Consider the following 27,192-nt stretch of genomic DNA (forward strand, 5'->3'; position numbering starts at 1 on the left):
CACCCCGGCACCGCCATCCCTGACCCCGCTGTCACCGTTTTTCCAGGGCACATGGCCGTCGAGGAAGGCGCCGCCGCACCGGGACCTCCTCGCCATCCCCTTCGTCTCAGCCGCCGCCCGCAAGAGGAGGAAGAAGAGGGAGGCTGAGGGTGTTGGGAGCAGCACCGATGACGACGCGGAGCGCAGGGACACCCTGGGCCGGGAGCAGGAGGATGAGGGGGCCGCGACCACCCTGCCAGCACCCGGCAAAGCCCCCCGTGGCACCGGTGCCGAGCCAGTGGCCCCCAGCCTGGCCGGGATGGAGCGGGAGAGCTCCCTGGAGCCCGGGGGTGCCGGGTCCGATCCGGCGCCGGACGCCCGCTCCATCGTGTCGGGCTACTCCACCCTGTCCACCATGGACCGCAGCCTGTGCTCCGAGGTGCAGTCAGTGGCCGGGAGCCGCGGGGAGGAGGCGGACGACGAGCGCAGCGAGCTCAGCCACATGGAGACGGACACGGAGAGCCGGGAGGGCGCCCGAGCCCGGCCGGGGCAGATGGATGGGGGCACTGGGGACGAGGACAAGGGGCCCTCCGGCCGCCCCTCCTTCAACTCCCACCACCTGATCCAGTGCGACACGCTGGCCCGCAGGAAGCTGGGGCGGCCCCGGCCGGCCGGCGAGCCCCCGGCGCCCACCGGGGAAGACCAGGGCGCCCACCGGGTTCCTGCCGGGCGGCCCTCGCTGCGGGAGCAGCTCCGGCAGCGCCTGCGCGCCTCGGCTGATGACATGGGGGTCCGCCTGCGCCGAGCCCACTCCCCCGAGACCCGCCGCAAGAAGAGCAGCTGGCGTCGGCACACGGTGGTGGTGCCCGGGGGGCTCAAGGACCTCAACTTCAACGAGTGGAAGGAGCCGCGGGGGCTGGAGGGGGCCCCGGGACCCTGCCGTGACAAGGACTCGGGGCTCAGCAGCCTGGAGTCCACCAAAGCCCGGCCCCCGGCGCCCACCCTGGCACAGCCCGGTGCTGTCGGCGAGGCGCCGGGCACCAAGAGCCCCCCGGGCAGCCCCCCGGCCCCCCTGCGCTTCCCCCAGTGTCTCTGACCTCCCGAGGTGCCCCCGCCGCCTCTCCCCTGCCCCAGCCAGTCTCTAATTTAAGGACTCCCCTTTGTTCTTGTATTTAATTGTGCTCGGGACAAGCTGCTCTTATTTCACGAGTCTCCCTCACCCCCTCCGCGCCGCGCGGGGGACAGAGCCACCTTGTCCCCCTTCTTTTGGGGAGCGGCAGGTCCCGGCCCCCCAGGCGGTGCCGGGGGGGTGGGAAGGGGGCTCGTGGGGGCTGTCCCCCACCCCGGGCGGCGGTGGCCCTGCTGTCCCCGGCCGCAGCGGTGCGAAGTGCGGGCGCTTCCCTGGGCGCTGCGGCTGCCGTTGCCGGAGCCCTTCCCGCGCCGGGGACCCCGGGGACCCCCCGGTGACGCCGGGTGCGCTCTGCGCCGCCGGGCCGGGCTGTCGGGGCGCGGCTGAGCTGGGGGTCCCTTGGCGCGACAGACGGGGCCCCCACGGGCCGGGGGGGTTTGCAGGAGAGCGGGTGTGAGGAGGGGGCGCCCTGCGGGGGCGGGACACTGCCGTCCCCTGCACCCCCGTGGGCCGCGGTCCGGCACGGCACGGCACGGCCCCCTCCCCAGCCTGCTCCCCTTCCTTCCCCCCCCCAGGCCAGAAGCACTTTAGGAAGGGGGTGCGGTGCAGCCGCCCGGGGAGGGGGAGAGGGCTGGCGGGGGCGCGGGGACCCCCAGCCTGGCCGGCACACCCGTGCCGGGGCCCGGGCCGCGCTGGGGATGTCGATCGCGTCACTGTCTCCGTGTCGTTCTCATACGTTATGCAAATACTTGCTGTAAAGTTGGGTTTTTTCTTTCCTTTTTTCTTTTTTTTTTTTCCCCCTGTAAATACTGTCTCTGACTGTGTAACATACGACAAAGGATTTATAAGGATTTTTTAAGAAGTTTTGCTCAGCTGAAAGGCCAGCCCCGAGCAGGGGACGTGCTGGACCAGTGTTGACTTTTTAACCCCCACCCCTGCATGGGCCCCCCCCTCCCCCCCCTCCCGGCGTGGTGTACGAGTCGGCCGCAGAGCCGGTGTATGCAAAACTGCAAAAAAAAAAAAAAAAAAAAAAAAAAGGAAAAAAAAAGAAAAAACCCACAAACAACACACCCACCCTGCTTTGGACGCTGCCCCCACCCACTCCCAGTCTATATATTGGAAATAAACTGGTTATTCGAGGAGGTGGCTTCTTGCCGTTATTGCCTCTCCTGCTTGGGGGGGTTCAGTGCATGCCCCCCTCCCCATTTCCCTGTGTGCCGCAGGTCCTGGAGCACCGGCAGCATCCAGGGAAGCATTGATCCTGGCTTTTCTGTGAGTCTGGAGGGGGGCGGGGGGGAGATTGGAGCCCCCAACCCAATGGACCCACCCCCAGGGGCTGCGGGACCGCGGTGGTGCTCACACTGGGGACGTCCCACCCCTCCCCGCCCCCCGCCCCGACCAGCGCGGCGACACGAGAGACCAAACCTGGGGGGAAAAAAGCGCCATAGAGAGAAAAAAAAAAAAGTAATTTTATTAAAGCCAGACACTCTGATAGAAAAGAAAAGTAATAAAGGGAAAAGAAAAATAAAAAGCAACCCTTTGTCATCGGAGTTTGCAAGTCACAATGGTCACGTTGCGCACAGCACGACCCATGGCATCCACAGCGACACAGGGACGGCGCCGGGCACAGGGCGGGGGCGGCGGGGGGCCAGCCCCCCCGGACCCGCCTCCACCCTGTGCAAGGCTTTTTTTTTTTTTTTTTTCATTATTTTTTTTTTCTTTTAAAACAGTTCACAAGAAAATTCATGCTGAGAGACACACGACGTTGTAGAAACCCCAAAACAGCCTCTAAAGAGTATCAGGATTTTTTTTTCTTTTTTTTTTTTTATTTTTAATCCCTTTAAAAGCCTTAGCCTTTTTTAAACAACATCCAGACGAGTAAAGCGGGGTGCGCATGCAGTGGGCGCCTCCGACACATGCATGATGCAGGCAGCGCTTTTTTTTTTTTTTTTTTTTTTTGATCATTTTTGCAATGTTTCCTTTTTTTTTTGTTTGTTTTTGGTTTTGTTTTGTTTTGTTTTGTCCTCTTGCTTCAGCGAAGGCACCGGGCTCGGTGCTCAGGGAGGGTTTGCGTGATGCCATGAAAGGACGGACGCACACGCACGGACACGCACACGCTCACGGAGAAACCAGCCTGATGGGCGGGGGGTGGGTGGGGGCGGAGAAATGGGTGCGAGCCAGCGCCGTGCACCCCCTCGCCCAGCACCGCGCACTCCATCACCCAGCGCTGGGCTGGGCGGGGGTCCCGCAGCTCCCGGGACAAAGCTGAGGTGCAGCAAAGCGAATGGGACCCCCCCAACCCTCAAACCAGCCGGAGCTTGCTCCCAGCGGGATGGGCGTCCCCGCCCACCCATGGGTGCTACCGGGATGGGGGCTGCACCCGCGCGTCCCTGGGGGGGCCGGTGGCACTTGTCCCACTCACACCCCCAGGACGGCAGGGTGGCGGGGAGGGGTCTGCAGACCCCCCTCCACGGGTGCTGGCAGGACGGGGGGGTGGCACATCCATGGGGCATGGGTCGGGGGGGACGGGGCTGGGGGACAGGGGGCACCCCGCGTCCCGACCATAAGAAGCTGCGGCTTTGCTACAGTGTTTCACTTTGGTACCAAGAAAAAATAATTAACAATTAAATAAAACGCATCCAGTGACTGCTATTGCTGGGGGCGGGGGCTGCAGCACCCCGGGGCCATCGCCCACGGGATCAGCGTCCCGGGGGCACCCGGCCCCTTCGCCCCTGCTCTGGCGAGGGACGGGGACGGTGCGGGACGGTGCGGGACACTCACACTCACAGGGAGCTGTGGCCTCACCAGGGCAGAACATCCACCCCTAACACACCAGACATGAGATTTATTTCTTTTCTTCTCTTCTTAAATATTTTTATATATATTTATATTACGTATATTATATATATAATATGTAAATATATTTTTTAAAACAATATAAAATGTTAAGACACTTCACTTAAATGTAAAGAGTTGCTTTTTGCAATCCAAAGAAATTGCATCATGATTTTTTTTTTTCTTTTCTCTTTGTTATTCAAAAAAGGCTCGTTCTTCTGTACAAAAATGATTGATATACAAAAAAAGAGGGGGGGAAAAGAAGAAAAATAATTTAAAGGAAACCAACCCAAGGACGAACTAGCCAACGGAAGGTTGCGTGTTCACTGCGGCTGGGGCAGCGCGGGGCACAGGCGCACGCGGCGCACACGCATGCACACACACACGCACACACGTGATGTGCACGCGGCTCGGCTGTGCTGATGGGTGGTGGACACGGGCAGGCGTCGCCCGGCCACGCACCCCGGGGACCCCTGGCCCCCCAGGCTGGGCAGGGGGCTGCTCTCCCCGGGAGGGGCCACGGCCAGCATGGGGTCCCGGCCGGCACCTCTGCCGGAGCAGGGGGCTCCGGGGACCCGTCGCGCCTGCTCGTCCCTAAGGGCGTTTGGGGAAGGGGACGGGGTCCGGCAGGGTGTCCCCGTGTGGTCAGAGCCCCCCGAGATCACAGCATCCCCCTGTCCTGCCCACCGCGCCCACCCAGGTGCCCACCTAAAGTGCTACGTTCCCACCCCAGGGTGACGGGCAGCCCGACGTGGCCCATTTCCGCCCCCTCCCCGTTTCACATCCTCAGCCTTCGGCCTCTCCGGCACGCCCGGGTGCCTCGCCGCACCTCTCCCGGCTCCCTCCTCCCCAGCCCTCGCAGCGGCCCCCGGCCGCGGGGAGAGCCGGGGCTGGCGGCCGGCAGGCAGCCGACGGCAGCGACACCCCCCCGGGATGGCAGCAACCCCCCGGCCAGTGACGGAGGCAGCGCGGCTGCCGTGCCACCCGCCGCCCACCGCCGAGACCTGGCCGGAGCGCCCAGCATCCTCTCCTCCGGGCGGGCGGGCGTGGCGGCTGCCGGGATGCTCGGCGGTGGCGAGGGACGAGTGGTTGGGTCAGGGGGCGTGGGGGGCGTCTTCGGCAGCCACTGTCTCCCACCTTTCCGCAGTGGGATGGGTGCTGCCCGTGCGCGCGGCAGGGTGGGGGGCTGCCCGGCATCCTCCTTGCTTGAAGCTGGTGAAACTGGTGGAGTGAAGCTCTCAGAGCTCTTAAATAAACAGAAAACGGCAGGGTGGGAGAGGGAGGGAGGGAGAAAAACCAAACCAACAGCAACCCAAACGAACCGAAACGAAAAGGAAAAGGAAAGGAAAAGGGAAGAGAGAGAGAGAGAAACAGAAAGTGGCTGGTTGGCCATTGCGGAGCGAGATGGGAGACAGAAGTCGGGCCGTGGCGGAGTGGAGGCGAGACACAAGTCGGGCCGTGGCGGAGCGGAGGCGAGACACGAGGTCGGCCACAGTGGAGCAAGACATTGGAAAAAAAAAAAAAAACAAAACCAAAAACCAAAACAGAAAGAGAGGGACGGGTGGCGATCCCTCCAGGTGCCTCAAGAAGACAAGTCCCAGGGAGGAGCCCAAGGAAGAGAGAAGCCCGGCCCCAGGAGCAGAAGAGCGGTTGGGTGGAGCTGGCAAGGATGCTCAGAATGAGATGGAGGAGTTCCTTGCCCCAAAGGAAGTCAATACGGGGATGGATGTTCTGCCAGATGCAGGTTTTTCTGAGACCGTGGGGGAAGTCTCACTAGCCTCTTTAGATGGTCTAGCGGCCTAGAAAGAAAAGCAAGATTCAAGGAGGAGGAGGAGGAGGAGAAAGGGGAGGAAAGTCAAACAGTTTCTTAAAAAAGAAAAAGGCAAAAGAAAGGAAAAAAAGAAAAAAACAAAACAAAGAAAAAAAAACAACCACAACCAAGAACCAAACAGAAGTTTGTTCAGAAGCAGCATTGAGTTAGGCCTGAGGTCAAGCAGCTGGAAAAGGTCCACCACACAGAGAGCACGAGATGAGCTGGTCCCACGCGTTACTGAATGGGGAGGGAACGTCCCGAGAGGAGGAGGAGGAGAGACAGAGAGAGACAGACGGACATTCAGCCAGGCACACGCAGGCGGGCGGAGGGGAGGGGGAGACAGGCGGGAGGGGGACAAGAAGGGCAGCGTTAGAGCGGGCGCGCAGGGCCAGGCCGTGGCGGAGGTGCCGCTCAGCCGAGCGGGGCACAGCCCCAGCTCCTCCGAGAGGTGACGGCGCCCACCCTGCGCCCGCCGCGCTGGCGCGATGGCCACCAGCGGTGACCTGACCCAACCCAACTCGTGCGCAAGCTGGTCCGAAGGGAGCCGGGGCGCCGGGATGGAAGAATGCTCCAAACCCTCCCGGAATGGGAAGAGGGCTTCTCCAGCTCCACCATCACCCCAACGGCGGTGGGATGGGCTGCTGGGTGGGGGGGCAGACAAATCCTGTACAGGGAGGGCAGTGAGGACAAAAGTGCCGGGGAACACTCCTCCAGCCACCCCAGTGAGGTCACGGGTGGGTGCCAGGGGCCGGGTGACCAATATTGCCACGGGGTGCCCCGAGGTGGGGGCGAGGGGGAGCACGGTGACACTGGACAGCCGGGAATCTGCCGGTGTGTGGCCTCCAGGGAAGGGGACTTGGTGGCCTGGGGCCAGGAGACACTTCCCGGCCCCTCGGGGCTCCCAAAACAGCTCCTTTGGCCGGCGGACATCTCGCCACCGCCCTGGGACCATCGCGGTTGCGGTCACACCAGCATCTGCGTGGCTCCGACATGGTGCCGGAGCAGCCGGGGAAGGGACAGGGGGCTGAGCCCTCTTGCCGGAGCCGGGGGGGGGACCAAGGTGCCCATTTTGCTCATGCAGCATTTGCCCAAATTGCACAAAATCCACCCCAAACCCAGCCGCAGGCAGCTGGGAAAAGCCTTTGGCTTATCCGACAGGGTTTCCGGATCCAACAGAAGGAGCACCATCGGGTTTGTTGGGCGGCTTGGCAAGGCCAGGCCCAGGGAAGGGACAGGGACGCAGCGGGAAGGAGGGGACGGGGTGAACCCGCTCGTGGTGCCGCTGCCCACAGCGGGGCGGGGGTGGGAACGGGGAGGGGAGGCAAAGGGGGGTGAGGGGCAGCGAGCCGGCTGTGGTTACCTTGCCCGTGGCCCGCACGAGCCGGAGAGCCACCGCCGGCAAGAACAGGGGAGAGAGCCCCGCTGTCCGCAGCCAGAGTGGTGCCCGGGGATGGGAGAGGGGTGTGTGCTGGGCTGGGGGGGGACACACACCATCCCATCCCAAAGCGCTCCTCTTCCAGCTGCTGTGGCCCCCCCACCCTCTCCCCAGGCTGCTGGGTGCCCCGGGACCACCACCCTGCCTGCGACACCCCGCTCCCAGGACGAGCTGCTTCTGCGGGCACGGCGCTGCGGCGCGTGGAGGGTCCTGGCTCTCCGGAACCTCCCGGGACGGGATGGGCACCCCGGCCCCTTGGAGCCCCTGCGCCAAGCACAGGGCTCTGCAGCGCCCATCGCTGTGGCCAAAATGTTCTGCAAGGAGGTCTCGGGGTCCCTCGGGGTGAGGGGACCCACGCTGGGGCTCAGCCCCGCCCGTCAGAGCAGCCAGCGGCACACAGGGCTGGGGGACAAATGATTCTGGCTTCAGCCTTGCATCACACTTACAATGTTTGTCACCGTCAGCACAAAGTCACGTCCCCATCCCCAGCAGCCAGCTATGGAAACCACCACGCCAGGCACGGCCGGGGGCGAGAGCCCCTCCTGCACCCAAAGGCCAGGTCCCCGCGCCCCCAGCCCCAGCGGGCTCGGCCAAGGCAAAGGGAGGCACCGAGAGAACCCGGTTCCCGAAAGCAGCACCCGTGGGGTCTCTCCTGCCCACCACCCACACCCTCACCCCGTACGTGGCAGCGAGGGGGACGGCGGGGCCGTGGGCTCGCCCCGCTGCCCGGAGCCGGCCGGGCCGGTGCTAGGGATAGTCTACCTGCTGCTGGCCCTGGATGCGCACGTACTCCATCCGCTGCTTCATGTGCTTGCTTTTGTCGGGGCTGCCCTGCTGGCTCTGCTTCAGCCGGGACGCCGGGTTCACCACCTTCATGGGCGGGATGGAAACGCCACCGCTCTGTCGGGACAGGGAATTGGGGAAGGGGGTTAGAACCGGCAAGCGGAATCCCACACCGGCAACGTCCGTGGTTGGGCACTGCCAGTGCTGGGCGTCGGGTGCCCGGAGCTGTGCCGAGCCCCCGCGGCACCACCGTGCCGTCCCAGGCGAGGCCAGGGACCCTGTGCCAAGGGAGCCCTCACCAGCGGCGCTTTGGTGAGCTCAGCCGCCAGCCAGGACTCACCGGCAGCCACCGCTGCGAGGCAAACGGGGAGTCAGGGCAGACACGGCAAACACCGGGACACCGGGGCAGGAGGAGAGCATCCCCGCCGCGCAGGGCTGCGCTGCCACAAGAAAGGAAAAGAGGCGACGGCGGGGAGAAGCAGATTGCAGGTGGGAACGGCGGCAGTGGGAATACAGAGGATTTTATTAACTGGCTGCGCGCAGGTGGAGATACAGAGACTTGCCAGAGCAGCAGCGAGGAAGCGGTACCTGTACGCACGCGCCCCGGCGCTGCGGGTCCCTAAAGCCCAGGCAGTGCCACACGCCGCAGGCTCACCACGCGTGCCCGATCCTCTCCCTGCCACCGTTGCTGCCTCCCGCCTGCCCCGTGCTGGACCTGGACCGAGCGCCGACGCTGCCCCGGAGACGGGCAATGAATGGCTGCCCAGATCGCACCTCCGACGGGACAGGGCCAGCAGCGGGGCCAAGTGGGTAAATCAGCGCAGGTGCGGCTCTCCGCACTGCCTGTCCTGCCTGTCCAGTCCCACGGACGGGACATGGGGACCCCTGTGCCCCACAGCACAAGGACATCAGCTCCCATCTGCGCCCCAGTGCCCCAGCATCCCTGGCACACGCAGGCACTGGACCTCAGCCTTCACCGGCAGCTCGCAGCGTCCTGGGAAGCTGACCCAGGACCTGCCCTCTCCCGCTCCGCTTCTGGGGCTGACTCAGCCGGCTCCAGCTGCGCAGCCCCTCCTGCCAAACCCCGAGCTGAGCTTTGTGCTGTGCGTACCCGCACACGTGCCAGCCACAGCCCTAAATCCATCCCGCAGCTCCGCTTCCAGTGCGCCGGGCTCCAGCGGTGCAGCGGGAGCTGACAGCAGGAGAAACGGCAGCTACACCCCCGCGACAGCCCCTTCGCCCTGCCAGAGCACCGCAACGGGGCCGCGGCGCCGCTGAGAACCGGGCTGGGATAATTGCCGCAAATGAAAAAGGAGATTTATTCCCCAGCGCTGACTGTTAACGAAGGAGCAGGCTGCTGTCGGAGTGACTGAGGGCGTTTCACCCCCTCTTTTCCCAGCTATTCAGCTGCGGCGGATTCCAGCGGAAACCAATTTGGATGGCTTCGGGGAGCCCGCGCTGTGATTTAATTAGGAGAAACAGCTGCTGCTTCACAGCCGCGCTCAAACTGCAGTTCGTTAGAAAAGTGCTCATGCAAAATGGCAAAACGAGGAGCGCTGCTCGCGCACCTAGCCCTCACCGGCCCTGCGGGGTGCTCGTCACTGGACCCGCGACCCACCAAGTGTGCTCAGCCCCAAAACCTGCCCCGGTAGAAGGTACCGGCTGAGCCGGGACTAACTCGGTGCCGCGCACAGCGAGGGACGGGCACCCGGTGGCACCGGGGCCGGTGAGGGGCAGGCGGTGGCACCGCCCGGCATCGCCCGCCTTCACGCTGCCGCCTCTGGCTGCTGCTCGCCCGCGCTGCCCAGCCCGGGTGGCAGGGAGGGAAGGAGATGTGTTTTCCACCTTGGCTCTGCCCGGAGGTCACAGAGAGGGAGCAGGTAGAGGTGGAGGAAGAGAGACATCAGAGCGAGTCCGGGGGCAGAGCACAGCAAGAGATAACAGAAAATAAACCTGCGGCGTGTCCGGGGGCAGCTGCGGCTTGGGTAGCAGAGGCGGCTTGGTCTTGCTCGGAGACGGACCCTCGGGAGCATCATCCTTGGCCTGACCGAGGTTCAGGGCAGTCCCACCGTCACAGCCACTGCGTTTGAGATCCCCCAGGCCTTCCCCGCGCTCCTCGCCAGCGTCTTTGCATCCCGCTTGTCCTAGCAGGGCTTTGGGGAGCACAAACTCAGCCGAGGGGTGGCTGCTGATCTCGCTGATGGTCATTTCCAGCTCACGGATAGTTTCTTCCAGGCTATCCAGTCTCTGGTACGTGCCTTCACAAATTTCCTTGCTGCGCGGCGTCATGGAGCGGCGAGGGGACAACCGCCCTTTGCGGAACCCCTCCGTCACCAATCCCCCCGCCCCGGTCTCCTCTGCACCGCCTTCTCCCCCGGCCGCGGGAGCCAGGCCGTCCTGGCCCGGGGACGCTGCGCAACGGCTCGGCCGTGAGAAGGCAGCGACCTGCTCCTGGGGATGCTCAGCCCGGGACTGTCCGCTTCCCCGCGGGGCCGCATCCCTGCCCGGGAAAGCTCTGGGATTTGGCACTGGGTGGGCTGGGGCTGGCGAGCTGTCCTCTCCCCGCTCTGGTGCGCCAGCCCCAGCAGAGCCTTCGGGAGGGAGCCATGCTTTCCACAAGGCTCCTCCTCGGGGGTCCCCATCGCCGGGAAGCCGGGGGACGGCACCAGGCCCTCTGCTCCCTGCGCTGGTGGAGGGGAAGGCGGCCTCGCCAGCTCCGGCACCCACGGCTTCCCCGCGGGGACGCGGGGGCTGTGCAGCCATGGGACCTGGGTGGGAAGTCTTGCTGCTGCCTTGGCTGCCGGCAGCGCTCAGGGCAGCGTCTCCTCCTTCCTCCCCCACGGGACGGCTCGTTTCGTGCCTTGAGAGAGACGGGAGCTCGCCAGCTGCCAGAGGGAACCTCCACGTCTCTGCTGCCCGTGACGGGTTGCTCGGGGGCTGCGGGGCTGGGGGGTGCCCACGTGCGGATGGAGACCTTTCGGAGATGCCAGGAGATGCACAGCATTTCCTTCTGCCCTCGGGTTCAAGCGTCCCTCCTGCTCCTCCGCTGCCGGCCAGGTCCCCGTGCTCGGAGCAGCCCGTTCCCACCCGCGCCTCCGACTCGGCTTCGGGGGAAGGCGGCTCAGACACCCACTCGGTGAGCACAATCTGCGGGAGGGAGAAAGCCCTGCTCCCCGGGGCCGCCAGGGCCAACGGCTCCTAGGTAGAGAATTCAGACAGATTAAGAGCCGGGGAGAGCAGCAGGAGGACGCAGGGAGCACTGTGTGTCCGCACACTGGGGTCCCCCACGGCTGGCGCCTGCGGGCATCGCAGCACTCCGGGCATCGCAGACGCTGGACTCCCTCCTGCCCAGCGCTGACATCCCACCGGTGCCCAGCGGCACAGGCAGGGACTGGTTTTCTACTGTGCTCCAGGCAGTCCGGGTCTGGGACGCCTTGGCGACAGCTCGCCTGGCGTTTAGCAAAAATGAGTCAGCGTTGCCGCACCTCTGGAGTACCTTTGGAAACCCGACTGCCACAGGTTAGCCTGGATTTCTCCAGTATAAACTGGCATGGCACTGGTGCAAGAGCAGTCCAGCCCTCGTGAGCTGCTCGGTGCCGCAGGCACGGCTGCTCCCAGCAGAGCTGAAGGCAGGGGACAAACCATCACAAACGAGCTGCTGAGGGGCACCAGCCCTTAAACTCTGAGCAGCGAGAAGTCACCTAGAAACCCCTGTCCCTCCCCCCTCACTCCCCTGCTCCTGTCCCAGGGGAGACGCAACGCAGTGCCGGGGAGCCGAGCGGCCGTGCACTCCACGGAGGCGAGGGAAGGCGAGCCGGGGAGATGCAGGGCGTGCCCTGGCACGGCGTCTCATCCGCGCCCCGGCCCTGGGGGTCTCAGTAGCACCCGGGGCAGGCAGGGAAGGAGCCGCGAGTGCTGGGACGGCTACGGAGCTGCGCGTCCCAGCTCTGGGGAGAGGGGCCCTTGCCCGCAGGGACAGGAGATGCTGCTCTGGGGTGGCCGTGGTCGATCCAGCCCTGGTGCTGGGTCTCTCAGGAGAGGGAAGGGACCCAGTGGGACCCCTGCACCGCACCCAGACCCCCGCCAGCAGCTGAGCTGCCCTGGGCGGGGCAGAGCTCCCCACACTGATGCTTTCCGGCCAAGGGCTCACCCTCTGTCCTGTTCTCTGTCCCCTTCCTCTCCATCCCCTCCGAGCGTCCCCTGCTCCATCCCATCCACTCTCCAGGCACCACCCTCTCCTCCTGCTCTCTCCCCACCGGAGCTGAGGGCAGGATGGGGGGCAAGAGGGCCGGAGGGGAGCCGGGCTGTGCCTCCCCAGCAGCCAGGAGGGTGATGGGGCCAGGCCGGCGGCCTCCAGCCCAGCCCTTCCCGTTCTGCCCACGTCATGCACATGGAGCGGGGTGTCCCTGCGCAGGGCACACATGCATCGCCTGCTGCAGCCCTCGTCCCAGTGACACCCTCCCCGGGCGCTGAACAGCCACCCAGGCACCCGGTGCGGCGTGAGAGCCGTGCGCCCTCCCCGTGCCCTGGCAAAGGGGTGCTGGGTGGCCCCTTCCTTCCTCCCATCTGCAGGATGCGCGGGACCTGACGGGAGCTGCGGCAGCCCCGCGCGGCCGTGCGTGGGTTAGTGCTCGGTCCCGTGCCGTGTCAGTGCCGTACGCGCAGCGGCGGTGAGCGGGGAGTGGAGAGAAGCCATTAGTTTGTTAAATCAGAGAAGGAGGGAGAAGTGAGTTGAAAAGAGGCAGGAGAGGAGGCGGTTACAGTGCAGCCCGTCAGGAGCAGGGATCGCCGCTGGGAGCGAGCCGTTACCTTCCATCCTTCGGCTGCAACGGAGGCTCCGTTGGGCCACATGTCTGCGTGCCCAGGGGAGACGGCAGCCGCGAGCGGATCGTAACGCAGCTTGGGAAGGAAAGGGAAGGCAGAGCTTCTCTGAAACACCTGGGGAGTTAAACACGGGGGGTTGGAGGAGGGAGGTTTGGGGATAACGACAACAGCCTGTGCCTGCGGGGATGTGTGCCCTGGATGCGTGCCCTGGTGACACCGGCGCCGGGGGCTCAGCAGCGAGCAAACCATCAGCCGTGCTCGTCAGCCACGGAGGCAGCCCCGTCCCTCTGCTCCCGGCAGCATCACCGGTCCCCTTGCCTCCTGGGGGAAAACCAGTGGAAAAAGCCATCCACGACCCACACGGGCACCTTGACCGCAGCAAACGGGGCAGGACACGGGGCACAGCCAGCCCAGGGGGGTCAGAGCCTCAGGACAGCGCCTCGGGAGAGCTCTCTGCACAAAACCCCGCAAAGCTCCGGCTGAAGCTGCACAGCATCAAAACCAAATGAGTCTGGCCGAAAGCCCAAGCCAGCGTGGAAGTGCTGAGGAGAGACGGTGAACCAGCCGCGCAGCACGGGGCCCGGGGAGGGGTCTTGCAGGGCGCGACCGCTCCGTGCTGCCCTTCCCGCGGCACCGCGCTCCTGTGAGTGGGGAGGGGGAGGCCCGCTGCTGTCCCAGCGCTTGGGATGTCATTCCCTGGCCCGATCCCAAGGTGTTCCTCGCAGGTGCCCGGAGCCGGCGCAGCCACGCGTGAGCGGACGGGGCAGGGCGGGCATGGCCTCCGGTGCGGGTAAGCTGGGGCATCCCGCAGCCCCTCCCGCGCTCACCTCCAGCTCCGCGATGATGCGGTCCTCGTCGTCGTCGTCTTTGATGGCAGAGGCGATGATGGGAGGGGTGGACGCCGGCCTGACCACCTCCGACACCGTCCGTCTCAGCTTCACCTGCGGCTTCTGGGTCTCCAGCTCCTCCGACTCGGCCTTCTGCAAGGGGGCAGCGGGGCGGTGAGGGGTGGGGGGCACCGGGAGCCAGCACTGTTCTTGCCGACGGTGACCCGCTCAGTCCAGCCTGGCAGCCGTCCCACGGCCCTCTTCCCTACCTTCATAAAACCGGGCTCCTTCTTGCTGGTGACGATGACTTCGCCGCTGCGGGTGGTGGTCAGCCCGTGGGACGAGGGGAAGCTGCGGCGCGGAGGGGGAGGTGGCGGCGATTTGGAGGGTTTCTCGGTCCGGTACCGCGGCACCGTCAGTTCATCTGGGCACAAACGACGGTGTGAGGGCACGAGCCCTCTCCCTGTCCCCGTAACGCGACAGCCAAGGCTCTCCCACTGCCTCCCCGGGCACAAACCTCCCATCAGGGCAGCGTCGCTCAGTGCGGGGAAACCCGCCGGTGTCGGACGGCACGGCCAGGGCACGCGCAGGACCAGGAACCCCCAGCCCCCAGATCTGGAGGGGGACCCCTGCCCTCCCCACGCCGTACCTGAGCCCCGGCGCCCGTTGGGGTCTCCTTTGCCCCCCGATTTCGCTGCGTGCTGCGGCTTGGAGGGTTTGTGCTCGGGCGTGGAGGCGGCACTGCTGCTGCTGGTGCCTTGCTTGTGCTTGGCAGCAAACTCCAGGTCGGGGATGGCCTTCATCAGCTCGGCTTGCGTCTCCTCCAGGAGACGGTTGATGTCCTTGGCGCTGTACTGGGTCAGCGCTGCCCGCTTCTCCTCCCAGTCCCGCTCGGCAGCCTGCGGACGGCAAGCAGAGCCCGCTGCAGCCCCCATCCGCACGACGGCTTCTCCTGCCCTTGCAGGCAGGACACGACCCGGCTGCCACTCCCTCAACCCGCCCAGGAGGAGCGGGGGGACCAGCGCTGCCCCCATCTCCAAGTTGCACACCCCCCAAACATGCAACTGGGGGTGCTCCCAAGGCTGCCAGCATCCCCTTCCAACCCTCCAAACGTCCCATGGGCTACAAACCCAGCAAGGAGGAGGAGGAGGATGGTCCCAGTTTCTGTCCCCAGTTTCGGCTGGCAGAGGGACAGACCCTCCAGAAGAACCCTCCAGCTGAGGAGCCCATCCCAGCGCTCACCTCCACGGATACGGCTTTGTCCGCGCTCTTCTTGCTGGGGGTCTCAGGGGCCGTCTGGGTCTTGGCGGGGACCATCTCCGGAGCTCGGGAAGGGTTATTGCTCTTGGAGGGGTGGGTCTGGGTTTGGGGGGGGCTGTGCCCGAAGCTGGGCATGCCCAGGGTCTCGGTGCCAGCCGTCAGGTGGTGGAGGCTCACTGGGGGGCTGGTGGGCATCTCCAAATCCAGCCCCTTGCTGAAGTCTGTCTCAGGGGCCACCTTCTTGGGGGACTGGCTGAGGTTGCTGGGGGAGGTCCACACGCCCTCGTCCACTTGCCTGCCAGGAACAGAGCGAAGGCGCTGGCGGCTGCGCGGCATGGGGAGTTACCGCACCCTCTCCAAGCCACCCCCAAAAAACTTGCTCTCCTGCAACTTTGCTTTACGTGGGTGAAGGTTTGGGTTCTCTGATGTCTAGGAAGGGGCTGGAGCTGATGCTGCAGCCTCTTTGGGGGAGCACACAAAGGAGCTCCTCTACCTGGCTGTCCATTTCCACAAACCCTGGAGGAAATTGGATCTCCGACTCCTGCCCTTGGCAGATCTGGCTGCAATCGCCCTTGGATTCAGGAGTTATTAGGGCCGGGAATGACAGGTAGGCAGATTCAGACACTGCATGATCACAGAAGCTCGTTTCCGCAGAAAACGAGGCGAGCGATGAGCCCGAGGCGAGCACGGTGCGGAGCACTCCCGCAGCGCGGCTGAGCTGTAAGCTGTCCCGAAAGGTCTCGTAATGGGAAGAGGCAGGTGGGTTGGCCACGGCGCACGGCCCAGCCTGCCACTATCGTTAGATTTGGAAGATGATTTGTCTCCAGCAGAATGTTTTTCTGCTCCCCAGGAAAGAGATTTCTGATCACGCCAAGGGGGTCTTTCTGGCTGGATGCAAGACCATGCTTTTTCCAAGGTGACAGAGAAAGGTCAGTGTGGAAAGGGCAGTTCCCACATACACCCTGGAGAGGATTGAGGGCTTTTTTAGGTCCTTAGCAGAAGAATGAGCCCTTGGGATTTGCATCCGTGACGCAGAGAGGACACTGACACACAGACGGGGGGCGCAGGGACAACCGAAGGGACTGTCGGTGTCCTCCAAGGGGCAGAAGATGTGATTATCTGGGGGACAGTCAGGGGGAGCGCTGGGGGGCTGCGGGGCCAGGGTCGGGGTTGGGGCTGACCTGTGGATCTGGGCGAGGGTGTCGGTCACCGTCTTGCAGCGCTTGAGCAGGCCATCCAGGCGATTCGGCTCCTCCTTGAGGAACTTGACGGCTTCCACCTCCACCCGCAGCACCACCCGCATCTTGCTCTGCAGGCTGGGGAACTGGGCTGGAGTGGGAGAGCGGGGGTCACCCGGGCCCCATCGCGCCAGGGAGCCCCTCCCAGTGCCTGGTCGGCTGTGCCAGGGGACCCCACGCCCGCCAAAACCACCACGGCCATCACATCCACGGCAAGAGCACCATGCCAGGTGGAGCGGGATGAATCCTGGGGAGTCTGGGCTGGCGTTTCTCCTGCTCCCCGTGCCCATCATCCCTCCTCTGTCCACCCGCAGGCACCAGTCTTAGCCCCTGAAGATGCCCCCTCCACGTCCACGGGCACCAAACTGCCCCGGACCCTGGGGACTCAGGGCAGCGGCTGACGCGGAGCGGGTTGCTCCTGGCTCCCTGCCCCATGCTCCGCTGGCCATCCCGGCTGCTCGGCACCAGCCTGACTTTACGGAGAGGCTGAAGGAAAGCGGAGCTGCTCCTACCTCTGGCCTGCACCCCCCAGCCCTCCCCTCTTCTCACAGCCCCAGCGACTGCTGCCAGATCATCACTGACCATCTGCTGCGGCTCTGGCACTCTGGATCGAGCGCAGGGCGTGTGTTTGCGCCGGGGGACGCAGGCCAACACACCGGCAGCTGCAAACATGCAGACGCAGTGGCCGCAGGCAATCTGGAGCATCCCGCGCGTGAGGACGGAGCAAGGAGCCGCAGGCGGGCTCCGCTTGCCGCCCACCCCAGACGGCCACCTCCTCACCCTTGAGGTCTGTCAGCGTCTCCCCCAGCTGCTTCAGCACCACCGCCTTCTCCTCCAGCTCCTGCACCGGGATGAGCCGGTGGCTGTGGGCCAAATCCTTCTGGATCTTCTCCACCGACTTCTCCAGGTCACTGTGAGCACAGGGGCAGGGGTGTCACTGCTGCTCCGGGACGCTGGAGAGCCCCGGGGGTGGCCAGCCTGGCAGGTCCCCAGGCAGCAGAGGGGAGAGGACGACCGGGTGGAGACCCCACCCCATGCCAGGTGCGCCTGGCACCGTGCAGAGTGGCTGATTTACACCCGCGGAGGATCTGGCCCATCGAGGTCAGCACACAAGGACGGCTCCCCGCGCGCCAGCCCCGGCTCACTTGAGCTGCTGGGTGATCAGCTCCTCTTCGTTGAGGTAGCGCAGCCGCTCCTCCTCCACCAAACTGCGCTGGCGCTGCAGGGGGTCCTCGTGCTTGCGCATGGTGTCCGTCACCCGCACACTGATCTCTGTCTCCGTCCGCCGCAGCATCGTCTTCACCGTCTCCTGGTTCTGCAGCTGCGGGGACGGGGAGGGGGGATTCAGGCTGGGCAAGGTCCCCCCGCACGGGGAGCGGCGTGAGCGCGGGGCTGGCCACTTGTAGGGACGGCGCTGAGCTCAGCGTGGGGAGGAGTCCCGCGCTCTCCCGCACCCAGTCCCACACAAAGTCACCGGGAAAGGGGAATTGTCCTGCTCGGGGGCTGGGCAGGGCCGGGGTCCCCGCGGCGCGGTGCCCACCTGCAGCTTCCTGAGCTGCTGCAGCTGGTTGCGGAGGTCACTGGCGTTCTGCTGCAGGTCGTGGAGGTGCAGCTGCATGTGCAAGCGGGTGATGGCGGTGGGCTGCCCCGCCGGCGTGCTGGTGGCCGAGGGCGGCGGGGGTGCGGGCACCGGCGTCCCCATGCCGCTGCGGCTGGTCGCTGCGGGGAGGGCAAGCGGGGGCTGCTGAGGGAGGACACCCCAACCCGGGCAGGCTGCAGCCCCTGCTCCTCCCTTTCCCCACCCCGTGCTTCAGCCCAGCAGTTCTGGGTGCTCTGCCCACCACCCCCACGCTGGCTGCAGGGAGGGACCACCCCGGAGCTGCCCCGTGGCAGGAGGGGGGGTCCCATCGGTCACCAGCATGTGGTGGGGGCTGCAGAGCCCACTCGGGGTCCCCAGCAGCCGTGGGCAGAGGGAGGGGGTGCGGTGGGGTGGGGGGCTGGCTCTCCAGTCACTTACACGCTGATGGGGGGGTCCCGCCGTTGGTGGCTTCCGTCTTCTCGCTGCAGAGAGAGAGAGGAGGGGGGTGAGTGCAGACCAGGCACCTCCATCCGCAGCGGTTCAGGGGGCTGCAGGGGGCTGGCATCCCCGGGAGGGGGGCAGGAGCCCCTAGCCTCGGCAGCAAACAGCCCGGCAGGAGGTGCGTGTCCCCCCCGCCGCAGACCCTGGGGTCCCACGCCCGCCCTCCCACCCCTTACCTGGGGGTCTCGGCCTCGGAGCCGCGGAGCAGCGCGCTCTGCACCAGCCCCGTCAGGCTGGCGATCTGCTTCTCCATGGCCTCCATCCGCTCCCTGCGGGGGGAGAGGGGCCGCTGAGGGGCTGGCGCCGCAGACACCTGGCGTTTGTCCCGGCCTCACCGTCACCCACACACCCGGTCCCTGCAGGTCCCAGAAGGGACATCGGGGAGGCGGCAGCACCGCCGTCACCCGCTATGCCCACCTCCTTCGTCCCCCACACCCACCTCCTTCATCCCCTCTCTCTTCTCACCCCCAGCCGCCCCCAGTCGCTCCCCTCAGCCCAGCACAATTCGGTGCTTCATCACCCATCCCGGCACCTCCGCCGCGGTGGCGACCGGGCAAAGCCTTCCTCCCCTCTTCCTCTACCTCCCCAGCCACACCAACAGATGATCGCCTGAGCAGCAAAGCTTGTATGTGGGGGGGGGGGGGGAGTTCTCCCATGCCCCAGCTCACCTTGTTTCCGTGTCCTTGGCCGGCCCAGGGGAGCCGAACCCCGAGAGCGGGCGATCGCTGGGGCCGGGAAACAGCTCCGGAGGGCCGGAGGAGCCGGCGTTGCGTGGCTTGTTGACCGGGCTCTCCATGAAGACAGAGGAGCAGGAATCCTTGCGGAAGGACTGACGGACGGGCGAGGAGCGGCTGGGGGGTCCCGAGTAGGGGCTGTGCGGGCTCTGCCCCGGCTGCACGTCCACCAGCCGGCCATCGGCCATCTTCTGCGGGGAGGAGGGGGGCATGCGGAAACCCAGGCCGGGTCCGTACGTGTCGCTGTAAAGGGGCGCGTTGGGCTTGTACAGGCTGTCCTCCAACTCCGTCTGCAAGGCGGCCGCTGAGTAGGTGCTGAGCGAGCGAACGGACCCCCGCTTGTACAGCCCCCCCGAGTAGCCGAAAGGATCTCCCATGCCAGCCAGGGACTGGGTGGAGGTGATGCTGAGCCGGCCCTCGTGCACCATGCCGTAGGGGTCAGCGTACAGCCCCTCGTTCTTCACCAGCACCACGTTCTTCCCGGCCAGGTCCTCATCCGGCTTCACGTCCCGGCGCTCCAGGATGGCGCTGGGGCTGGGTGAGACGCCCTGGGCGGGCGGCAGGTTGGAGAGACGCTCGCTGTGGTGGACAGGGCTGCCGGCGTAGGAGGGCGGGCGGCCCCCGCTGTAGGACATGCGGGAGCGGGACGGCGAGGAGGACTGGAGGACCGGTGGAGGGGAGCCGGAGGCGAGGTGGGAAGCCGGCGACATGTTGTTCAGGCGGCGGGTGGGAGACGACTCCCTGGAGGTGTACACCATCTCCCTCTGCGGAAAGGGGCGAGGGGTCAGCGCCACATCCCTGCGGGCCGGACCCCTGCCCCTGCTCTGCCTGGCTGGGACCCTGCCGCCCTGCACCCCTCCAAGGACCAAGATCCGGCAGCTCCCGTGCCTTCACCTGGCCTTGGCAAACGGCAGCTCCCTCCTTCCCAGCCAGAGCGGGATGATTTATTCTGACGAATCCCCTAATTATCACATTTATTACCCTGCTGTCAGGCCCCAAACATCCATTCTCTCAAAGTAACGCTTAACAATGCTGGACCAGGCAAGACGAATGGCAGTCATTACTCCTTCCCCAAACACACGCAGCTACCAGTCCCTGTCTCCATTGCTTTCTCCCTTCGCTGGTCCCAGCCGCCTGGGTGCACCCACATCGCAGGCTCTCCCCACAACACCCGTCCCCCCTTACCCTCAGGTCACCATTGGTGATGTGCGAGGCTGGGAACGAGGCGTAGAGCGGCTCTTTCCGGTAGATTTTAATGATACTTCTGTCCTGGATATCGCTGAAAGGAGAGGCAGAGCCGTGAGCATCCCGGCCAGGCAGCCACCGAGCCCCCGGCAAGTTCCAGCCGCGCAACTGCACCCACAGCCACCCTTCTGCTTTCATCCCACACGATTCCTTGCTCACGGTGCCCTGGAAGCAAGGGAAATCACTCTGGGGGATTTCCGAGCCCCTGCCCTCACCGGACGTCCTCCAGCTCGTAGAAGACGTTGCGCGACTCGTCCTTGATGAGGATGGCAGTGTTGGGGGACTTCAGCATCCCCATGGTGAGCTTCTGCGGGAACATGTGGACAATGAGGGCGTGCAAGGTGTCCATGCTGCTGATCTCGTGGGTGATGTGAACGCGCCTGGTCTCATCCCCAAACTGCAGGAACAGGACCCCTGGAAGCCGAGGGAGCAGAAAGCGGTGAGGTGCGCCCGCGCTCCTCCTCCACGTAACGCCCAAGACGCGCCGAGGCCAGCGACGCAGGTTTGCCCAGCTGCTTGGAGGTCTCTGCGTGCGCCTGAGCGTGGGCTCAGGGACCGCCGCCCACCCAACCTCACCCTGGAGCAGCGAGGCCGAAGGCAGCTCGTCCCCCTCGGCCACCCCACACAGGTTACCCGGGCAGACACAAGCCAACCCCGCGCCCGCCGCAGAGGGGTTCAGCGGTGACGCGCTGCCCGTCCGGGGGATGCTGAGCCCCAGGGGTACCTGGCGACCGCAGCTTGGTCTGGCTGGTGGACCGGGACAAGGGCAAGCTCTGGCGGAACCGGTTCATCCTGTTGAACCCCAGGGGCAGCTCCGCTTCCGACATGGTTTCCAGAGATTCGGCCGAGGCGAAGGAGAGTTTGGCTTGATCGGCCAAGCCAGGCTGGGAGCCCGGGGAGTGTCGGGAGCTCCTCGTCTGGAAGGGGAGAGGGGAGAGGTCAGAGAGCTGCGGCGGGTACCGCAGCCCCGGCCCGCTCCCCGGCACGCGGCGCCAGGCTGCGCCCGCGTTTCCTCCGGAGCCTGGCGCCGGGATGGAGCAGCTCAGGGGAGGCTGAGCCGCACCGAGGGGTGCTCAGTCCCGGCCCCCCCAGCACACCGACGTGGGCCAGCCACAGAGCCAGCTCCGGCCTCCTCCGTCTCCTGCTCCAAGCACGCACAACCATTTACCTGCTCTCCTGCAACGGCTCGCTCACGTTTCCCGCATCGGGCTCGCAGCACTCCGCATTTCAACGCCTCCCGGTGCCCTTCCCGGCACCTCTGAGATCCCCCACCGGCAATCCCCTCGAAACAAAACCCGCGCGAGCCAGCCCAGCAGAGCCAGGGCTCGCGTGCAAGCGCCGGAATAACCTTAGCAATTACGGGAGGTTACACATCCATTACGCCAACGAACCAGCTCCCGGGAAACATAAATGCCCGGCTTGTTCTGGAAGCAAAGCAGCGGCAGGGTTTATGGCTGCCTGAGCCGGGGGAAAGGAATGGGTTTGGGTTTACAGCAGTACAAATTTAATATGCCGGGAGTCCCATTGCGCGTGGCCAAGCGTGGGTCCACCGCGTAAAAGCTCAGGCTGCAGGCAGGGGCTTTCTGCACCAGCGCCTCCCAGCACGGGGCCAGCGCCTGTCGGCACCCCGGGACGCCGGGCTCGATGCTCCAGACACACGTTTAACGTCGGCAAATCACACGGAGAGAACAACCAGCTCCTGGGGTGCGGGAAAGGCAGCGTGCAAGGGACAACAGCTCTATTTTAAGACCAAAAAGAAAAATCAATATGAAATGATAACAGCCATCATCATCATTTAAATTAGACATTAATTGGAAGATTTAATTAATCCAGCGGGGCGGGGTTTTCTAGGACTTGAAATGTTCTCGCTGAAGCTAATTGCTGGAAAATTGACTGCTTAGTTCTGTTGTTGTTTTAGCACAAAGCGCGCTGGCAGCGCAGATGCTTGAAGTCCTGCATCAAGAAAGGGACGCGGGGCTGGACCGAAGCCGGGCCGGCGTGCCCGCCAGCCCCATCGCGGGGGCTTTGCGGCGGGCGAGGAAGCTGCGGCGAGGAGACGATGGAGAGACCCAGCCCCCTCTCCCCCACGCTCACGGCGTGCCGGTCTCTAGGACGTAGGAACTGGATTTTAGGTCTCCCTGCCCTTGCACAGCCCTGGGAAACCTCGAGGGTGTGCGGTCCCCCAGCTCCGGGTGTGTGGGGCTGGCCCCAGGTCCCGAGCCAGGAGGATCCTGGGCCGCAGGGAAGCACGAGGACGGGGCGGGCACCGCACGGCCAGGATGTGACCCGGGCTGCCAGGGCAGGGCCCTCCCGGCAGCCCTTCCCTCTCCGCTCCTTCCCCTGCTCCGTGCCAGGGGCTCTCGCCCTGCGTCCCTCCCCAGCTCAACCCCTCTAACCACAGCCCACGCCTGGGCTGGACCGTACCAGCCGCCCAGGTCTCACGCCAGGTGACTCAGGGCCGCTGGCTCACCCCCTCTCTCCCCAGGACAAGTTTCATCTGGAGGAAATAATCATACGGAAAAAATGGATTCAGCCAAGGGGGGATCTCTGCTTCCCCCTCCCCACGGCACAACAGGGTGGCAGAGACTGCGTTGCCACGTAGCATCCTTGTTGCTAAGGGCTGCTGCAGCGTGCGTGCATCACCCCAACGCACCGCGGTCCCTATAGCACAGCACCCCAACGCACCGCAGTCTCTACGGCTCCTATAGAAAATCACCCCAACGCACCGCGGTCCCTATAGCACAGCACCCCAACGCACTGCAGTCTCTACGGCTCCTATAGAAAATCACCCCAATGCACCGTGGTCCCTATAGCACAGCATCCCAATGCACCATGGTCCCTATAAAACATCACCCCAATGCATCACAATCCCTACAGCCCCTGTAGCACGGCATCCCAACGCACCGCAGCCCCCATAGCACAGCACCCCAACGCACTGCGGTCCCTATAGAACATCACCCCAATGCACCGCGGTCCCTACAGCCTGCGGGATGGCTATGGGAAGAGCTGCCGTGCTCCAGGCAAGCCCAGACCCCTCCTGCCTTCTGCCTCTGCCTGGGGTTGCAGCTGACCTCAAGTAATTATGCTCATCTGATGGAGCTAATTATGGCATCAGTCAAAAAAAAAAAAAAAAAAAAAGAGGAAAAAAGGGCAAGATGGAAATTAATGGATTTTTAGCCCGGAAGGGACCGTTCTGGCCTAATGCTCAGCGCAATGAGCTCTCCCAGCCCGAGCAGGGACCCGGCCGCCCCGCACAGCCCTCGCCCCCATGCTGAGAGCCGCAGGCCCCCTTCCCCGATGCTGGGCATCTCCACGGGCATGGGACCCTCTGCTACTGGGTGCGGGGCACCCACTGACCCCAGGCCAGCGCAGGATGCTGGCGAACTGGAAGGGACAGACTCTATGGTGCGAGGCGGGGACCCCAAGCGCCATGGGGGGGGTCTCTGCTATTTCTTGCCTGCCACCATCTCGGCCACGCCGGCTTTGCTGGGGGATGCAGCCACCGGAGCCTCGCAGCCGCTGCCAAGATGCCTGGCGAGGGGAAAACGCGATGGCTGCTCTGTCCTTGGCCGCCAGCGAACCATTAATGAGCCAGCTCCAAGGGAATTGTTTTTTATTGCGCTGCCTCGCTAACAACTTATCCTGCTACAAGATAATTCGTTAACTGACAACTCAGCCCCCACACATCCTGCCTCCCGTCCCTGCCGCCGGCTGGCGTGGACGTGGCCCGGCAGCCCCCGGGGCAGCGCCGCTCCCCCCCAGCCCCGCTCGCAGCACTCACAGCGTTCCCAGAGCAGGTGGGACGGCGATGGCGGCCACGGCACACCCCGAGCTTGTCGGGACCTGACACTCGCACGCGGCTTCGTCCATCACCGTGGTGTCCAAAATGGGTTCCCACAGGCCCGCTTCACCGGAGGTGCTTTGCGGGGGGCCAGTCCTGCCTTGCTGGGGGCCACGCTGGGAGGGACAGTGCCCGGGACCCGTCCATGCCCGTGTCTGCACCAAAGGAGGGATGCGGATGGGAACACGTCACCATGCCGAGCGCTGCCCGTCCGGAGGAAGGAGAGACGCGGGGCTGTGGGTGCTGTCCCAGTCCCAGGGGCACGCAAGGCTCTAGGGATGCGGAATAAATCCCAGCTGCTGCAGCAGCACTGCGCGGAGGGGTGACCAAAACCCACCCAGGACCCCCAGCCGTGGGAGCAAAGATGTTTTGCCCCTGCTCTCAGTTATGGGGCAATTTTGCCCGAGTCCAGACCTCCGTGCCAAGAGCTCGGTCTCCTGCGGCTTCAGAAGAGCCCGATGTCCCCTGCGGGCACCGAGATCATTTCCCGAGGCATCTGAAACCCCCCCGCGGCGGCAGCAAGGGGCTGGGGGGGGGAACACAGCTCTGCCGCTCGCTGTCCCTGCGCCGCAGCGATGCCACGCTGGGAGATGACCCATTTCTTGCTGAACCAGCATCGCGGCACAGGGTCAACGCGGCGCTGGGCTGATTTCTGCCACGGCAGCCGTCGGGGCAGGGCTGCCTCAGCATCTCCCCCGAGCCCGGGGTCCCGGCGCCCGTCCCGCCCCGCGGCTCCGCACGTGGGAAGCAGTGGTTCACGGGCAGAGCGCGAAGGGAAGGCGAAGGAGCGCAGCTGCCCAAAAGCAAAACAAAAGCCGCCCAAGGCCGCCGGGTTGGGGAGCTCCGGCCCCGGCTGGCACCGCGGGCGGGAAAGGCGTCGAGCGGCCGATGTTGGGAGGGCAGGGCCGCAGCTGGGGCGGTGGGCACCACGGTCAGGGGGGCTGCAGGCTGCCCCGGGGAGGAAACCTGCTCGCTGTTGGCCAAGGAGCGGCTGACAGCCCCCCGTGCCCGCCGTGCGCCGGAGCGGTGGAAATTGCGCCGGTGCAGAAGCATCAGCAAAGCCTTTCCGCCCCGGGAGCGCACCACGGGGGCTGTTTCGGTGATTGTCCAGCGAACACCCCCTCGCTGAACGCCCAGCCGCCCCCGGGCCCCTCCTGAGGAAGGCGGGGGGAAGATCCCGACGCCTGCGGGGACAGGAGCACCCCCAGCCCCTCCGCTCCCTGGGAGCCGTGCGTAAAAGGGGTGGGATGGGGAATGGGGAGAGTCATGGGGGCTTCTGTCTTTTATCTCCCCAGAGCTAAAAAAAGACACAATTAAGCAATTCTTTTATAGCTCCTAAAATTCCCAACAATCCCTGTTCTGCCAGCGCAGAAGCAGTTCATTATATCTGCCTGGCTAGACAAGGCTGCTCCTCACCCTCCCTCGTCCCCATCTCTCCCTCCTCTCTTCCCCACCCCTCTCCAGTATCCCCCTCCCCAGCTTTGCGGGGTGAACGCTGGCGGCTGGAGGCAGGGAGGGAAGGAGCCGAGGTGCCAGCCGTGTTTGAGGGATCCGGGTGGGGAGCAGGGCTGTCCCTCTGGACCCGGAGCAGCGGAGATGGCTGCGAGGAAGAGGGCGAGAGTTTAGGAGAGGAGCGGAGGGACCAGGGGAACAGAGGAGGGTGGCAAAAGGAGTTAAGGGAAAAAAAAAAAGAAGAAAAAAAAAGAAGGGAAAAGAAAAAAGATAGGAGAAAAAAAAATAAAAGAAAAAAAGCAAGGGGAAAGGATCTTGCACCAGGATGGAGCAGGGCACTCTGCAGCTGTTCCTGTGCAAAACTCCAGGCCCCCGGAGCTCATTGAAATTCCCAGTCACTGCCTAAGACAGGCAGCCAGCCTGACCCCGCCAAGGGCTGCGGGGAGCCGGGGCAGAGGGTTTGTCACCACAGGGCCAGCCGAGCCCCTGCCAGCACCTCACTCTGCCCACACTGGGCGCGGAGGGCAGCGTCGGGCTCGGCCTGAGGAGAAAGCAGCCATTTCACACCCGTTTCTGCCCGACCCCCCTGTACATCACACACCAGCAGCAGCAACCTGCAGCAGGAATATTATCTGCAACAAGGAGACCGGGCAGCGGAAGCGGGGGCCCTGAGCATCCTGCCGAGACGTGCCTGGAGCACAAGGTTCCTCTTCCCAGCTCAGCCCTGCCTGTCCTGGCAGAGAGACCATCCCCCCTCCCCTCCCAAAAACCAGCTGGGACCGCCAGAATGCAGCCCACAAGCGCCCATACAGACCTGTGCTTGCAGCGGGGACGGGGAGCCCTCGCCCTGCTAACGCCACAGGCAGCACCTGGCCCCGCGCTCAGCCTCTCCCCGGGACCCTGCGGTCACCGGGCTGCGCGGGGCAGCTGCTGTGGGGCTGGGTCCGGCAGCAGCCCCCGGCCCCCCCAGCTCAGGCCCATCCTGCCCCATTGGTGGGGACGATGCAGCGGGGCGCGTTCGGGCATCGCCCTTGCAGGGGTGGACGGAGCCCTGCAAAGGTCCCAGGCAGCCACACAGCTCCGCCACGTTGCCACCTTCCCCACTCCCGCCTGTTTGCATCTCCTTCACCACCCCACATGATGGGGATAAAGGCCAGGCTCCCGAAAATCCACGCCAGCCAGCTTGGGAAACAGCTGGCATGGAGCTGGCAAGCCCGGCCCTGGGCAAAACAACACAACTGGTTATTTACTGAGCACAGAACCCCGGCCCCAGCCCCTGGTTGGACACTGATCTCGATTAATTCCTCGTAATCCTCCTCCCACCACTTAATCCAGCATCTGAGTGCAGGTCCCATCTGGCGGTGTGCTGAGCTCTCGGGGTGGCACTGGGTCTCAGCATCCCGGCGGTCCAGGCCGCGCTGGGAGTGCGGAGACCCCACCGGCCTCCAGCCGCGACGCCGGGAGCGGGGAAGGCCGTTTCGGCCCGGCCGCTGTGCGGATGCTGGAGCCATCGCTGAGCTGTGCGGGGAGTCACGCCCAGCTCTTGCTGTGGGACCAGGGTGACCCACCACCACCTCCTGGCACAGCATCCCTCGGAGCCACGGGAGAGGGTAACGGGACCCCTCACCGGGGCTCCTGCCTGACGCTTCTCGGACCCTTGCTCTCCATCACTCTGCTCCATCCCTGCCTGGCTCCCCGTCTATAAAGCATCTATTAA

At 65.0% G+C, this 27,192-nt stretch overlaps 2 protein-coding genes across 7 annotated transcripts in view; one reads left to right on the plus strand and one right to left on the minus strand.

Moving 5' to 3' along the window:
* Nucleotides 1-2,120, plus strand: part of ARHGAP23 (Rho GTPase activating protein 23) — a 34,158-nt gene extending 32,038 nt beyond the window's left edge. For all 4 annotated transcript variants that reach the window (XM_086766799.1, XM_086766796.1, XM_086766797.1 and 1 more), the window contains exon 24: nucleotides 47-2,120. In XM_086766799.1, the coding sequence (XP_086622925.1) occupies nucleotides 47-1,075 (1,029 nt within the window). In that variant the 3' untranslated portion in view covers nucleotides 1,076-2,120. The remainder of the gene's footprint in view (nucleotides 1-46) is intronic.
* A 3,235-nt stretch (nucleotides 2,121-5,355) lies between these two features.
* SRCIN1 (SRC kinase signaling inhibitor 1) overlaps nucleotides 5,356-27,192 on the minus strand; it is a 48,410-nt gene continuing 26,573 nt past the window's right edge. For 2 of the 3 annotated variants that reach the window (XM_086766784.1, XM_086766783.1), the window contains 18 exons: nucleotides 20,907-21,099; nucleotides 20,398-20,596; nucleotides 20,123-20,216; nucleotides 18,872-19,701; nucleotides 18,380-18,472; nucleotides 18,141-18,184; nucleotides 17,664-17,842; nucleotides 17,269-17,444; nucleotides 16,904-17,034; nucleotides 16,067-16,214; nucleotides 14,868-15,180; nucleotides 14,275-14,524; nucleotides 13,895-14,049; nucleotides 13,626-13,778; nucleotides 12,784-12,912; nucleotides 9,928-11,172; nucleotides 7,954-8,091; nucleotides 5,356-5,742 (listed from right to left, as the gene is read on the minus strand). In XM_086766784.1, the coding sequence (XP_086622910.1) occupies nucleotides 5,617-5,742; nucleotides 7,954-8,091; nucleotides 9,928-11,172; nucleotides 12,784-12,912; nucleotides 13,626-13,778; nucleotides 13,895-14,049; nucleotides 14,275-14,524; nucleotides 14,868-15,180; nucleotides 16,067-16,214; nucleotides 16,904-17,034; nucleotides 17,269-17,444; nucleotides 17,664-17,842; nucleotides 18,141-18,184; nucleotides 18,380-18,472; nucleotides 18,872-19,701; nucleotides 20,123-20,216; nucleotides 20,398-20,596; nucleotides 20,907-21,099 (4,596 nt within the window). In that variant the 3' untranslated portion in view covers nucleotides 5,356-5,616. The remainder of the gene's footprint in view (nucleotides 5,743-7,953; nucleotides 8,092-9,927; nucleotides 11,173-12,783; nucleotides 12,913-13,625; nucleotides 13,779-13,894; nucleotides 14,050-14,274; nucleotides 14,525-14,867; nucleotides 15,181-16,066; nucleotides 16,215-16,903; nucleotides 17,035-17,268; nucleotides 17,445-17,663; nucleotides 17,843-18,140; nucleotides 18,185-18,379; nucleotides 18,473-18,871; nucleotides 19,702-20,122; nucleotides 20,217-20,397; nucleotides 20,597-20,906; nucleotides 21,100-27,192) is intronic. The other variant, XM_086766785.1, reaches the window with a different exon arrangement.

The sequence above is a fragment of the Chlamydotis macqueenii genome, chromosome 25 (assembly GCF_036417535.1).
Source record: "Chlamydotis macqueenii isolate bChlMac1 chromosome 25, bChlMac1.mat, whole genome shotgun sequence".
NCBI lineage: Eukaryota > Metazoa > Chordata > Aves > Otidiformes > Otididae > Chlamydotis > Chlamydotis macqueenii.